This window comes from Nanorana parkeri, unplaced genomic scaffold (genome assembly GCF_000935625.1).
Source record: "Nanorana parkeri isolate BGI_ZX_2015 unplaced genomic scaffold, ASM93562v1 scaffold1337, whole genome shotgun sequence".
Classification (NCBI taxonomy): Eukaryota; Metazoa; Chordata; class Amphibia; order Anura; family Dicroglossidae; genus Nanorana; species Nanorana parkeri.
Window position 1 is genome coordinate 210,801 of NW_017307605.1, and position 15,440 is coordinate 226,240.

At 39.7% G+C, this 15,440-nt stretch overlaps 1 protein-coding gene across 1 annotated transcript; it reads right to left on the reverse strand.

Moving 5' to 3' along the window:
- Window positions 1-1,427: 1,427 nt before the first annotated feature.
- LOC108797787 (cytochrome P450 2C23-like) lies at window positions 1,428-13,612 on the reverse strand. Its single transcript, XM_018569443.1, has 8 exons — window positions 13,429-13,612; window positions 12,366-12,515; window positions 11,617-11,777; window positions 10,189-10,365; window positions 8,342-8,489; window positions 5,171-5,358; window positions 3,851-3,992; window positions 1,428-1,642 (listed from the first exon to the last, which is right to left on the reverse strand). Exons 1-8 carry the CDS (start codon window positions 13,610-13,612, stop codon window positions 1,443-1,445), a joined length of 1,350 nt encoding a protein of 449 aa, XP_018424945.1. The 3' UTR covers window positions 1,428-1,442.
- Between the last annotated feature and the right edge of the window lie 1,828 nt (window positions 13,613-15,440).

Consider the following 15,440-nt stretch of genomic DNA (forward strand, 5'->3'; position numbering starts at 1 on the left):
AACACCTCCCAGTGATTACCTCCTCTCAGGTACAGACTCTCTTGCAGTCTCAGGAGTTGAAAGCAGTCAATTCATCCAATGGACCATACATCAAACAAAAAGTGGAAACTCGTAGTGCAGATGGTTTTAAAAAGATACTAAACTTTATTAAAAAAGGATACTACTCACATATCATAGATAAAAGTAAGGTTTTTATTAAGCAGCCACAGACACTGTGTGCAATCGCTCAGCTCCTATACTACCCCTTACGTACGTTACGTCAAGGGGCGTGAGTTTATCAGGGGTGTGGAGACAGGAGCTAGACTGAGCGCATATATTAAGACCAGTTGTCATGGTAGCCACCATATACAAATGGCGGCCATGACATTTTCAAAAATAAAACAGCATACTGAACATGTTATAACTGAGAGTAACATACGAAAAAGTGATTAACACTGTGGCACTTATTACCCTTCATCCAGCTAAGTGGGTAAATCATTAAAGCATACAGCACATGTTAAGTAGAAAATAAGTAATCTAAAACAAATAATACAAAACTGTAAACCACCTCAGTATAAGTCTGTTAAAGAAGACAGGGTGATACATGAATGGCAAAATCTTACTATTGCTGTAGTATACCATATTGCTTCCTGTTATTCATTGCATGCCATGTGAGAAGACCTCTAGAAGGAATACTATGAGGGCATGTTCTTCTAAGGGATGATATGAACTTATCCTGTCCAGAGAAACTTAAAAAAAACCTATACGTGAATACAACTAGGTGAGTCCCTATATGAACAAATGTGACCTGTCACAAATCGTGAACTCCCAAATAATAAGGGGTAAAAAACCCCATGTTTAACCCCTTCATGACTGAGGCCCTTTTTTCAATTTTTGCACCCATGTTATATTCCACATTTTAGGCCTGAAAATGACGTAAAACCCCCCAACATTATATATTTTCTGAATGCCAAGACCCTATAGAATAAAATGGTGGTAGTTGAAAATTTTTATGTTGCGCAATATTAGCGCAACTCCTTATTAAACCCCAAAATTTAATGACAAATTATATATTCCGTCCCTTTGTCACCTTGTGACTGGACAGTGAAATGAGAAGCAGCACACAGATGAGCTCATCTCTCTGCCTCTTTGTTCTAGCTCCTTTCAGCATACTCCTTGTACTGCAGCACGACTGACTTTGCACTCACTTCTCACTCAGTTTAGAGTTTATCAGGCCTCATTAGCATCATAAGCAAAGCTTCACCTCATTCACTAAGCTAAGAGACAATTCACTTGCAAAGTGAACATTTTCTTTCAAAGTTAACTGCCTATTTGCCTTTAGTAAATCAACCCCAATATGTCACCCATACTGCATAGTTTTTATTTACACGAACATTAATGAAAACTTATGATATGTATCACTGTAGGTTGGATGTTCCCATATGCTAAACTATAAGAATCCTTTAAGCTCCCCCCTCTATTGTGCGAGGAATGAAGATGATCTTTCGGGCTGGTGGGACGTTTTCAATACCACTTTCTGTGGGGGAGATGTCAAGATCTTTGGGGTCCACCATCGATTTCAGGGTGAACTTTTGCAGGGTAATGGTGAAGAAAAGGAAAAGCTGTAAGCGCACCAGACTCTCCGCAATGCAAGCTCTTTTTCCTAGGATAGTGAAATTATACAACATGAGGCAGCACACACAACAATGAGCCAACATACAAAAAAAGATTAATATATCAATGGTTTTGTTCCATACGCAGTAGTGAACGATCAGTTAAAGACCCCGTCACCAGACCATTCATTTCAAAAAAAATCTTTCCTTTACAAAGTGAATTTTGGTTTAGCCTATGCAGATTAGGTGACTGACTTAAATCATCCAATCACGTGCAAGTAAAAATTATAATTTTTAAAATGTTCCTTGCATTGATTGGGTATTCTTGGGTATGATTGGGTATTCTTTGCATTTACACTTAGCTTTACCTCATTCACTCCATAGGGATGATGGCAAACTCCTTTTGCAAAGTAAAATCCACAAATGAACATGTTCTACTCCTGTAGTAAATCAACCCCACCATCTCTGTGGATATCTATATAAAGGCAGACCTAAGAAATTTAAAGTCTTATTTAAATAAAATTTTAATAAAATGATCTCTGCCTATTTTTGGAAAATACCAAGCATACAGTTGGGCAAACAAGTCTGCAAAATACCGTAGCCATTCCCTAACTTTCTCTAATTAATACTATAGTTAACCCATTCCTGCTGAGCACACGCGGCCTCGCGTAGGTGGCCCTTCTGCTAGCACACCTATGTTTGTGCTGGAAGCCTGCTTTGTAGCACTCCCCAAGCACTCCCCAAGCATGGAGACTGCGCTATCACTGGCAGCTCTGGGTCTTGAACTAACACACGGTAGGAAGGAGGACAGTTTATGATCACTGTAATAACCAAGCACAGGTTATTAGTGGTCATTAGCTATAGAACCCTCTTTCTTCTTTGTGAGGAGAAAAGGGATGCATTGGGGTTGATTTTACTAAAGGCAAAAGGATTTACTTTGCAAGGGAATTTGCACTTTGCAGTGGAAGTCTCCTTTAACCTCTTGCCGTCCGCCCGTAGTAAAAAAACGGACGGACGACTTAGTGAATGTGGTGAAATTTCACTTTGCAAATAATACTAAATCATGTGCAAGAAAAATAAAAAATAAACAATATTTTTGCTTGCACATGATTGCCAAGAGCTTCAGCAGAGCTTCACTTAATTCCTTTAGGTAATTTCCCCTGCAAAGTGCAGATTCCCTTGAAAAGTAAGCAGCCTAAGTAAATTAATCCCATTGCATCTTTTTCTCCTCACTAGAGGGGAAGAATGTATACAAAAATTCTGTGTCTTTACCATCAGTGTCAGTGTTAATATCAGTGTCAGTTTTAGGAAGGATTTAGGTAGGATTAAACAAAAAGCAATATGCACACTGTTGTTTCAGGGCCCTACTATGGGTACAAACAATAAATAATGCACACATCCTGTATGTGGTATCACGTAAAAGTAAGGAGTAGGAGAATTTATTTTGGATTGTTTTTTTTGGTGGTGGGTCATAGTAATGGCAAAAATATACAGCAAAATTTAAAAACTATTATTTTTTTCTACTTTTTTGTACTGAATTTCCTATTATCAGGAGATAACCACTGAATGAAAGCCCAATTTGATGTAAACAAAATAAGGTATAATTCATCTGGATGCATTAAGAAGTTAGACAGCAAAGAAATGTACAGGTTTATTAACACATGGCAAGTTGGTTCAGACATTAAGGTTTCTTTTACCCTCATTAAGGAGTTAAGAGTTTTCTGCTGCCATAAATTATATTCTGTTATCTCCCTTCTTTCTAAAGGTGGCCATACACTGTATAACCATCGCAAGACCTTAGTCTTGCGATGGTTGTAAAGTGATTAAAAAAAGTACGATCTGCCCATCTTGGACAGGCAGATCGCACTCTGGATCATCGCAAGCCCGCCCCCCTGAGGGGCGGGCTTCCGATGACCGCAATGCTGAACGGGCAGCGTGCACAGACCGGCCCGTTTGGCATTTGTCTCCCGAGCACCGTTCTAACCAGCCGAAAATCGTACGATTCTCAGCTGGTTTTCCAACATGCTCCTTAGACAAAAGACGTGCGACCGTACAGTAGAAACGGTTGCACGTCTTCGTTCACACTGTTCGATTCTCGTACGATCGCGGGATTTCCCGTGATTCTTGTACGAGAATCGAGCAGTGTATGGGCACCTTAAGGAAGGTATGTTGTCCTCAAGACAAGGCCACAATCTTGAGTGACTAAATGGCTTACTTTGTCCCTAAATATGGTTAGAAGTGTTACAACACTTTATTACCTGCAGCAAATGGTAAAAATGCATTATTTTTCTTAAATTTGTCATTTTCATCCAAGAAATGTTTGATGTTGAACTCCCCCGGAGTTTCAAAATGTGCGGGATCCCGTAATGCCGTGGTCAACATGGGAAAAACATTGGTACCCTAAAAAAAAAAAAAAAGTTATTTAATAGTTAATTACAAATTCAGAATGTTGATTTAATGTTGCTAGAGAGATCTATATCTGTGTTCTAGGACCACTGGCACTACAGATTTTTAAAAGCAAATTAAAACATACTCAATAGCATTAAAAGAAATGCTATACAGTTTGTTCAAAGACATTTGAGATATGCTTGTAAAAGAGGTTAGCTTTATGTGGATAATTTTATCAATCTGCCTTATTTATTTGTTTTAATACCTTGTCTCTATATATGGATTTTAATTTTATATGTATGTGGGGGCATCCGTATTTATTAATAATATGTTTTCTCTTCCTTCTGCTTTGTAACACCACACAATGATTTTCTGCTCATTCTCACAAAGCCACAAGTCCATGAGTAAGGTGACACATTGAAAACAATGCATTCAATGTGTGGCTGATAAATTATCTCAACAGCTATTAAGCAGTTTAAACATTTGATGTTTTCTATTGTGAATAAAATACGGGTTTATGAGATTTGCAAATCATTGCATTCTGTTTTTATTTTTAAAAGATTTTACACAGCATCCCAACTTTTTTGGAATTGAGGTTGTAAATACATTCCAGGTGCACTGCCAGCATGCTGCAGAGAGGGACCTTTGCTGTCTGTGTGGAAGCAGTGGTCTCTCTGTATAGATCAGACATGTCCCCTAATCGGAGTCAAAGCTAGAGGTCTCCAATGCGCAGACAGTATGACCTTTGTTGTTTGTAGAACTATAGCTCTTACTTATCAGGGGGCATGTTAGACCTCTGCCGCTGCTTCCACACAGATTGCAAGGATCCTTTTCTACTGCATGTTCATCCATTTATTTTGTTCATGGGAGGTGACATGGACAAAAACAACAACATTTTGGAGTAGAGTGGGGAATGGCTAGAAGGACAGTAATGAAACCTTCAAAGAAATTGCAACCCTTCACCACTCTATCAAAAAAATATTGGTTAAAGTTTGGCTGTCTGTGTTGTCCAAAAGTCACTAAAGAGATTAAAACATCTACCTGAAATGTACAGATGGAATAGCAAAAGTTTGAATTTAACTGGATGTCCTGGACACGGGTCAGTATGTATTTTAGAAACCTTGATACTGCAAATGAGGCCTGTAATTGATTTATTTGTTAGCTGACTTCTCCTGACAGATTTTACGTACCTTGGGTATGTTGTAACCATGGAAAGTAATGTCTCTGCTGGTGGCTCTGGCAAAACCAAGTGGAAAGATGTCACTGTACCTCTGGATCTCATGAACAAGAGCATTCATGTATGGCATCTGGCTCCGATCCTCTCCTCTAGGTTCCCGGGCTTGGCCAATCACTTGATCAATCTCTTCATGAATCTTTTCTATAAAATACCCAGAAAACATCAATAGATGTTCTTAGCTTTCCTTGTTTCACACTCATTTCATTTTTCTATAGAACAGATTATATATATTTTACTCTCCTCTTTAACAAGCAAGTCTGCCTGACATATTGTAACGATCGCGGCTTGCGTTCCACAGGGGACCGCAGCCGCAAGCAGGAAGTGAATCGCCGATGCATTCCAGCGTGGAACGCATCGGGCCGCCCAGCGTCACCAGCACCTCCCCTTCCCATCCCACATAAAAAGCAGGAAGCCGGGTCAGTATGGCGTTCTATTATTCATCTATGAATGCCAGCTGACAGCCTGCTCCCTGCTTTTTGGACCGAGAACCCCAGAGCCTGGACCCTTTCTCTTGGAACCTGCAAACAGCAAGTATACAGTCTCTGTGAAAAAAAACAACTCACTGCGGAAACAGCAATTCGGGCCCTGAAGCAGGGAAAACGTCCCGTGGAGGACTTTATAGCCGAGTTTAAGCGATGGGCCCGAGAGACCGAGTGGAACGATATCGGTCTCTGGAATCAGTTTCGCCTCGGTCTCTCGGAGACATTAAAAGATGAGTTGGCTAGGGCACAGATGCCCACTTCCCTAGAGGGCCTCAGTCCATACGGTCTGTTGATGTCTCTGCCCATAACAGAAAAACCGTGGGATTCTGTGTCATTAGACTTTATTGTGGACTTACCTCCATCCTCGGGCCACAACACCATCATGGTGGTGATAGACCGACTAACTAAAATGGCCCATTTCACCCCACTAACAAAGGTGCCCACCTCAAAAGAGACAGCTACAGCATTTTTAGGTACCGTGGTGCGTTTACATGGCATACCTTCCCAGATCATCTCCGACCGAGGAGTTCAGTTAATTTCCCGGTTCTGGAGGGCTCTTTGTGCTTCCTTCCACATTGACCACCGACTGTCTAGCGCCTATCACCCCCAGACAAACGGGCAGACAGAGCGCATAAACCAATGCTTGGAGCAGTACATTAGATGTTACTGCACGCACCTTCAGGATGACTGGTTCGAGTTACTTCCACAAGCGGAATTCGCTTATAACAACTCTACCAGCTCCTCTACTCTCCACTCCCCGTTCTTCGCGAACTACGGATTTCACCCAAACCCTTACCGGGTTCTGTGATTTCCTCTAATGTTCCAGCAGCCGTTGACTACCTGGCGAACCTCAGGAAAATGACTGAAGTAGTACGTGAAAACCTCAACCGTGCCCAAAACACACAGAAACGGTACTATGACCTTCGGAGGAGACCCGCTCCCGATTATAACATCGGGGACAAGGTCTGGCTCTCCACCAAAAATCTACGGTTGGGAACCCCCTCCAGAAAATTGGGGAAACAGTTCCTGGGTCCCTTCCCTATAGAACGGGTTATCAACATGAACACCATGAAACTCACCTTGCCTGTGGGTTTCAATGTTCATCCCACGTTCCACGTCTCCTTGCTCAAACCTTTTTGTCCTCATCCGTTCCCCCGCTCGCGCTACTCCTCCGTGTCCCCCGGTACAAGTGAGGGGTCAGGAGGAGTACGAGGTGGAAGAGATCCTATGGCCGCCCAGCGTCACCAGCACCTCCCCTTCCCATTCCACTTAAAAAGCAGGAAGCCGGGTCAGTATGGCGTTCTATTATTCATCTATGAACGCCAGCTGACAGCCTGCTCCCTGAATATTGAGATATTTGGGGTTTAGGTAAGCAGAATTTGGTCCCCTTACTTTGGATATTTCATAGAAGACCCACATAGGGAGATCTTACTCTTCTCCCTGTTCAGTCATCGCAGCCTGGAGTTTTGTTTTTTAATCTAAGCTACTGTTGTAATTAGACCATGTAAGTTCTTCAGATTCCTATGGAGAATTCACAAGAGGGTGCACAGTACAGAAATACCGTGTAATGCACCTTGCTATCTATATGGGGATAAATAGAACTGGACAACATGTAAACAGAGATTCCTTATACAACAGCAATTTTTGAACATGCTACCTAACTAAAATACACAATATTAGTGGAAGCACTTGGACATGTCCATGTATGGAATGTCAGGTTGCATGTCAAGGGACCACTTTTCCACTGGGAACTATAGAAGTTATACAGACTGTCTATCAAGTCCTGAATGAGCTCCATGGATGGATCTATCAGATACTGCTACAGACAGATTAGGACACTGTGACAGTTGGTGGGAAGCAAAAAAGTGTTCCTGGCTAAAGGAATTGCTCCTGGCTCTTATTTATTTTCTACCAGAGAAGCAGGATGTCCTATCACATTTGGGAGATTTCGGCAGCTATTGGCTTGTTACTGAGCTTTAAGCCATAATGTTCAGATTTGGTTAGACTTTTGTTTTCCATGCAGTAAAACAAGGGAATCTTAAAGAAAACATTTCCTGAAAGCGTTGTTGAGGCTTTCTATTTGGAATAAGACAGAAAAAGACAGAGGTTCTGATATTATTAGCAAATATATTATCAGAGGTGAGCACTACTTAGCTAAAAGTAAGCATTAATTTTCCTGAGAATGCAATGTGTGGGTAAAGTCACCAAGGATGAGGTGTTATTTTCTAAAAAGAAAAAGTATCCTCAGCAAGGTCTAGACAATTGATTTTGAGGCATTTTTCTATGAGGCTCCATACTTCATTTTAAGCTTAGGGCCTTCACTTCTCTCAAAAAGTCCATCTGGTATTTTTATAAAGACGTTTATTTGCATCTGAGCTGCTTTTGTTCCCTGCAGTAAACAAGTTGATTTGAATGCAAGAACAACTGAAATGAGCTCAATGCAACTTAGAAGTAGCTTGATTTGGCAGATAAGATTTGCAATTCATGAGCAGCTTGAAGCAACTCCTTCAGCATCTGAAAGGCAAACAAAACCAACTCAAATGTGAGTCAAAGTACCTCAGAAGCACTTGCTGCATTTGACGCCCTCCTGAGTCGGAAGCCCTAGAAGTGACACCACAATAAAATGACACCAGGTATTGTACCTTGTAGCTCGGGATGCTTTATCAGTATTAAGTATCCATAGTTTACGGTAACCGCAGTACTTTCTGTTCCGCCTAAGAACATATCATAGATTGAAGCCTTCAGGTTTATTACAGTAAAGGGTGTTTTTACACCTACATTCTTTTCCTCCTGTAAATGGAAACAAATATTAGCATCACACTTGGAAGAGTTAACTTTTTAACAAACAATTTTTTCTTCAGGACAGAAAAAGACAGAAATCTGCAAAGTTTTTAAAAATCCTTACAATATACACTGATCACTATTTGCGTGGATTTATACTTTAAAAATTCCTGGTGCCAGCTGTCTAACAGGCAACCCATACTGGGATTAGATCATCTTAATTTTCCATATTTACCTGTCCAGTGATATCGTACATCATTGAAGGATACAAGCCCTGATGAAGGGGGATCAGTGAGCCCCCAAAATCTGTTGACCTTTTGCTTTTACATTTAATCTAATAAAGAACCCATAGTGGACTGAATTAATCAGCGTGGCGCTCTCATTATTCCAATACCCTACAAATAGTACCAGGAAGAAGACCTCCTTTGGCAGTTCAGATGATCCAAATGTGTGCAAATGATATTTATGATCCACATCCTGGTCAAAGTATACCCAAAACAAGAAATGTATATTTTTTAGAAATAGATAGAGTGGCGAAGTGTTAAAAACAATGTCATATTTTCAGTGCTGTCTGTGTCCCTGCTGGGGAGATTCTCCATATTTGTTCTGCTGGCCATTGTCAATGAAACAGAGAGTGATGAAAAAATCCAAAATGTTACAGTGGTCACCAGAACTGGAAGAGAGGAGAAATCCTCCAATGAGGACACCTGTTCTGGTGACAACTGTCTAAGCCTTAAGGATTTTTACCTCACCTTGGAAAGATTCTTCACACTTTTCTTTGGGATAGGAAATCTTCCACAGTCTTTGGGATAGGAAATTAAAGGATATCAACTGTGACACAAAGAGCTAAAAACACACAATTGGTTTTACTGCTCAAAACTATTTAAAAAAAATAACAAAATTTGGCTTTAGATATACTTTAACATACCAAGTTATATTTTCACTGCCAAAAAGAATTATATTTTAAACCTATTACTTAAGCCATTGATATAGTTATTGGAAAACAAAGTTAGATTTGTAAAGCACCACCCTGAGAAAACTCACCTCAAAACGCCTCCATATTTTGTCATGTTAGCTTAAAGTGTATTTCCACTTTTGAAAATAAATTTGGCAAACCCCACTATATATTTCTAATATGTGTTCTCATTTACACAGCATACCTAAAAATTATTTTTTACATTTTACATTTTTATCTTTTTCTTTGGAGCAGGATTATACATGCTTTAGGCAGCCTCAACGGCCTTGAATAGATGCCATTGTGTGGATAAGGAGACAGACTGGGGGACGATTTTTTTAAAGGTGCATTAACATACAATGAGTTGAGATCTTTAACCCTTCATTAGGACAGACAGTCCTGCACAACTAGTTTGCAACTGATAATGGAGCCAGCACAGTACAGACAGAGTTTGTTAAGGCACACAGAATTGCCTAGCACCCTCATAAACAGGGTAAACCAAGAAGGATTTTATAATCCTGGAGTTTTCAGCAAAAGAATATCTAAAAAGGTAAGACACAAACTTTTTTTTTAATTTAAGTTATGCTATGTGACAGGGAACATTTAACAAATATATAGCAGGCGTGATCCCAATTTGGCTGCAAAAGTAAACGTACCCTCTGAAAAGCTACCCCCCTTCAGTGAGCTTGGACACTCACACCAAAATCTAGACTGTAGGAATGTCTGAAACTATCCATCTAGGTTTTGTCTTACCTGTCTCATCCTGATGAGGAAACAGTCAATGTAATCTCGAGGACAGGCTGGATCCAGAGTCTCCTGGTGAAGTTTGATGGTCTTCATCAATTCATCCTCAAGGGGTGCAAGAAGAGTGAAAATGTTTCTGTGAGGTCCTGGTAAACAGTTCATGATTGTTGGAAAAAGGTCATACAGCTGTTAAGAGAGTTGATATAACAAGATTCAGCAAAGTAGCAGAACGATCATACTCAGTTCACTTAAAACCATAGCTAAAGCCAAAACTTTTTTTAGTTTTGGACAAAGTGTGGAGTAGTTAAAACTCTGCCTTTTTTTTGTGTGCAACTCACGGTTTTGTACAATCGTGCAAGTGTGAACAGGATACATTGGAACGTATTAGGTTTTATGTTTAGTGTGATTTCGCTAATGTGTGAACGGAGCCTCAACCTGTCCGGCTCTCTCCTACTCTGTCTGCCTTTGAGCGATCCCTGAAAACTCACCTCTTAAAGGAAGCCTATCCTGCCTCAACCTAACTGCCGACCCATTAATTTCCCAAACGACTCATTCCCACACCGCTACCCCCTTCTGTAATCGCTTGCCCCCCCCCCCTTTAAATTGTAAGCTCTCACGGGCAGGTCCCCCCTAACCATCTTGCTTTGAATTATATTATAACTGTAATGTCTTACTTATATTGTAAAAAAATGTTGGTGCTATATAAATCCTGAATAATAATAATAAATAATAATAATAACAATAACAACTCCAAACTTTTGGATTTCACAAAACTTTGTTTCTCAGCAACAGAGGACAGAAACAAATAGAGAGAGTAAATCTCCCCAGTGTTGACACATACTGGAATTAAAACCTGACAGTATTCCACTAGACACTATTTGGATGTATAATAGACACATAAAATAAGCCAAATGTATTTAGAAGAACCACAATTATTTCTATACCAAAATAAAAACTTATTTATTGTATCTATATGGTTGTAAACACTTACATACAGTGCACTACACACTACCAATGAATCAAATTTCATGTTACTAAAAGCAGAGCAGTCCATGTTGTATTGGTTGCTTTTGCTGCCTTGTTCCTTGCACTCACGGGACAAGTCCAATTGCCGTAGGCTGATAACCTTTGAAAACTATACAGTGCACCCAAATGTACCAAATGTAATGGTTAGGGGTGATGACATTTATAAATGTACACAATGTTTGTGGACAGAGATGATTGGTATAAAAAAGGAGGTAAGCTAAAGTAAGTGAAGCAAGTATGAGCAAAAGGAAGAGAAGGTGGAAAGCAGATAAGGCAAATGTTGCAGACATTCAGTTGTCCATGAATTGACTCATCTCTAGTTTGTAAACAGTACCGATCCTTGTTCATATGCCCCTAAGCCATGGCTCTTATCTCTGGATATAGAGAAACATAGATGATAGAATTCCTCACCTGGCCCCAAACAGATGAAATAATATGAAAAGCTTTATGTGACTTCCGTAGGATTTCCATCCACTCCTTGTCATTGTAGCCAAAGCGAGTCCCTGTTAATATTTTAGCAATAATATTGGAGGAGGCACAGGTCAAGGTGGTGCTGGGCTCAAATGGCTCCTCTAAACAAATTAAAGAAGTATAGTTAATAAAAATATAGTACTTGTTGTAGTTGTACTATTCAGTAGTTGGTGAGTGGCTGTTCAGGCCTGAACACTGTATCCTTGGAAGCACCAGTCATTTGCAATTGCTACTATGGATGCCTTTAGCAAATGGGAATGTGGTGAAGGTGAGAATAAATGGGTTAGGGGAGTGAGCTTTAATGAGAACCTGTCACTTTGCCCTTAAGTTACAAAATATCTTAAAAGCTTACAGGTTTTTCTTTACCCCAGGCTTCTGGGGAGATTTACAGACTGTTGCATATGTTCTATCTAGTAGGTATGGACTTGTAGGCAGTGAAGACTTTGCAGATATTTTAGTGACAGCAAAACTCAAATATATAAAACTTTTTCTGTGTAGCTTGGTGCTATATCTAGTCTTCTAACTCAGATATGGAAAAACTCTTAAAGTAGATAAAAGACTGACCATAGTTTGGCGAAAACCCTTATACCAGTTGAAGCCATTTCAAAAAGAAAACTGGGTTGGGCTGTATTATCTGGATATAGAAAAATGCAAAAGTGAAGGGTGATGGAAGAGCACTCCACACTTACCTTTTAAGCTTCTGAAGTGTTTCACAATATGATGTGCCTCCTCCAGGATAGGGTCTTCTAAACTCTTTCTACCCATTCCAAAATCTCTAAGAGTCTGCATGGTAAACTGTCTCAACTGTCTCCATGTATCTCCATTGCTGAAAGACAAGCCTGAACAACAACATCAAGAACATTAACTAATTACAATTTCATTGGAATCGAATTTGTACAAAGTTCTCCTGTCATAACAGAAATATGTGAACTGCCATTGATGACTGCTGCTTCTAGAAAATGTTAGCTTCTTGATGATCATGTTAATAGTAAGACTTTAATAGCTTACTAAACCAATGACTGGGAATATAAAGACAAGGAACTTTGACTTCTCTCTGGCTTTCATTTGCTGTATGCATCTTTTGGGCATTGGTATGACTATCTACATATCAACATATGCTCCTTTATTGTAAATGTATTTGGTAATCAGGTATTACAGGTACAAAATATATCTTAATATCATAGAGATCACAGTACTCATTGTGACAAAATCAGTCCCAGCTGCAGCCTCTCGAATGGATTTAAAGTTACAAGGTAACAGTCTCATCACTGGGGGGGAGATAAATGCTTCCTCCTGCCTGCAGCAAACGGATGACTTTGGGGTTCATTTATAAAGCTATACACTGGGCGGACCCCATTCACATGGCACTAGCGCCTCTATATGGCGCTGATGAGTATAGGATATTTCTTATACTCGTCAGTACCATCTAGGGGCACTAGTGCGCTGCAAACAGCATCTGCCCATTATCTCAGTCTAAGCCACGTCACTTGACTAGAGATTAAGGACTGCATTTTACTAATAAAAGGTAGTGCATTTGAAAACAACAAACAAACAAAAAAAATGCTATTGCTGTATACCATGATTTGTCAGGAATTTATACATACAGACTTGTAAAGTTACTTGTAAAGGTCCACTTTAAATGCCAACATTCAATTTAAAGGAAATCAGTAGTGGGCTGAATCTACCGAGTCAGCATCAATGCAAAACATTTACATTTAATTAGAAGGTATTTTTTAAAGTGTTACTTCTCACCTTCAAACTTGAAGAGACGGTCAAACACGGGCATGGATCCCCGGTTCAGAAAGGTGTCGCCATAATCAGTAAACACCTCCTTTAAGGCTTGATAACCAGTAACAACAATAGTAGGCCTTGAACCAAAGTATACAGTGCAGACGGGACCATACTTTTTGGATATCTGTAGATATTGTAAATGCATTTTTTTGGGATGATTTAATAGGGAATACACATTTTGCATACTGCTCCACATTTTAAATATGGTCCTCTCTCAAACAAAAAACATAAACACAGAGAGCCACCTCTAAGTGGAATACCATGTATTAATTGAAAAGTGAATTAAAAGCCATCAAATATACTCACAAGAGCATGATGTAGGGGGGGGGGAACCATACGCATTTGTTTTTTTTTTTAACTGGGGGTCCCTCCTAACTTTCCTATCAGACCCCACGCCATTTTTTTTAGCTGATGTACAGCGTTCGGCTCCCTTCACTTCAGTTCAGGTATTCACTTAGCTGCCTTTGGCAGCTGAGTGAATAACCCCCTAGATGTTTTCTCCCCTGACCCCTACGTGACTACTGTATCTGACAAGGATGTAGGGGTCAGTGGGAGGAACCACTGAGCACATCAGTGGAGCAGAAAGCCATGTGGGAGATTCACCCTCTATATGAGTCTTCGGTACAGAAGGGGATAGGAAATTAAAAATGCTAAAGTTGTCACCAGAACAGGAGGTGAGGGAAAATCTTACAATACTGATAACTGTTCCAGGGATAACTGTCCCCTCACTTTGGAAAGATTTTCTCTTACTTCCTGTTGTGCCTCTTGGACCAGAAATGAAGGCAAGAAAATGACAGGGGTCTTAACCATTCTGTACTGTACCGAAAACTAAATTTAAAAAATGGCTTCATATAAACTAATGTTTGAAATAAAGTGACACAATCAAAACTTACATGGTGAACTCTATAACAATATAAACACTTTAAGTAACTAAAAATAGCACATTAACTTATACAACCCTGTATATACATTAGACCTACAAGACAGACAGTTGTGGAATAAAGAATTACAAAAAGGTTTAAGACCACAAGAAGGATCTTGCTTTTTATGTAACATATTCACTGTAACATATTCACTGCCACTATCAAGTGCCAAAACAGCTGATTTTTTTACCAGTAGGGCACATTATAAAAGCGAAGATACTGTATTTATTTAAAGACAGAGCCATAGACCCTGCATAGCCCACCCGAGAGTCCGCACAGCCCGCCATAGAATCTGCACATCCCACCATAGACCCCACATAGCCCACCTGAAAGTCCGCACAGCCCTTCATAGAACATATAGAGCCACCTGAGAGTCTGCACAGCCCATCATAGAACCTACACAGCCACCTGAGAGTCCACACTATTACACTAATTGCCAATATTTTTCCTAGACTTCTACTTTGGGAGCTAATTAATAAATTATTACTAAGACCAGTAATCATCGAATGCAGAGGCAATTATTTATTATGATAAAGAGTAGATCGATTTATATAGTCTTACAGATACAACTAGCCCTTTGAGGGCAACCATAATGCTTACGGGGTCCGCAATGAAATTGAGTTTGACACCCCTGCTTTAGAAAGTCATATCATAGTTTTTCTAAATGGTATTAAGCTTTTCATGTACAAAAGAACAGTGACGTACTGAGGCTTTCTAAGCAAATCCTCAAAAAAAGAATTGATTTGTAATTAACCGATGTTAAGTAAATGTATGTTATTAAGCACTTGGGATTGGTATTAATCTTGGGCTCCTGGCTGGCCAACTCTCTGAATTCCTTTGCTTGCCAGTATCCCAGTAATAAAAGAAGAAAAACAGCTACCAGTAAGAAAGACAGGTGGTTTGCCTGATCAAAGTCCGACTGATTGCTGAGATGAAATGGATCAGGTGAATTTCTTTTTCATTACTTGCTCCCTAAAATAACTATAATGATAATGTATATAATTATAGTGTCAGTGGTATTGGTTTTAAAAATAGCTCCCCGTGTTCCAT

What these genes read in the sequence shown, in the direction of transcription:
- LOC108797787 (XM_018569443.1), bottom strand. Translation starts at nt 13,612, where the DNA reads ATGCATTTACAATATCTACAGATATCCAAAAAGTATGGTCCCGTCTGC. An exon ending in TTTCATCTGTTTGGGGCCAG is followed by an intron (nt 10,366 to 11,616) that starts GTGAGGAATTCT and finishes CTCTCTTAACAG; the next exon opens with CTGTATGACCTTTTTCCAAC. An exon ending in AAAGCATCCCGAGCTACAAG is followed by an intron (nt 5,359 to 8,341) that starts GTACAATACCTG and finishes GGTATTTTATAG; the next exon opens with AAAAGATTCATGAAGAGATT.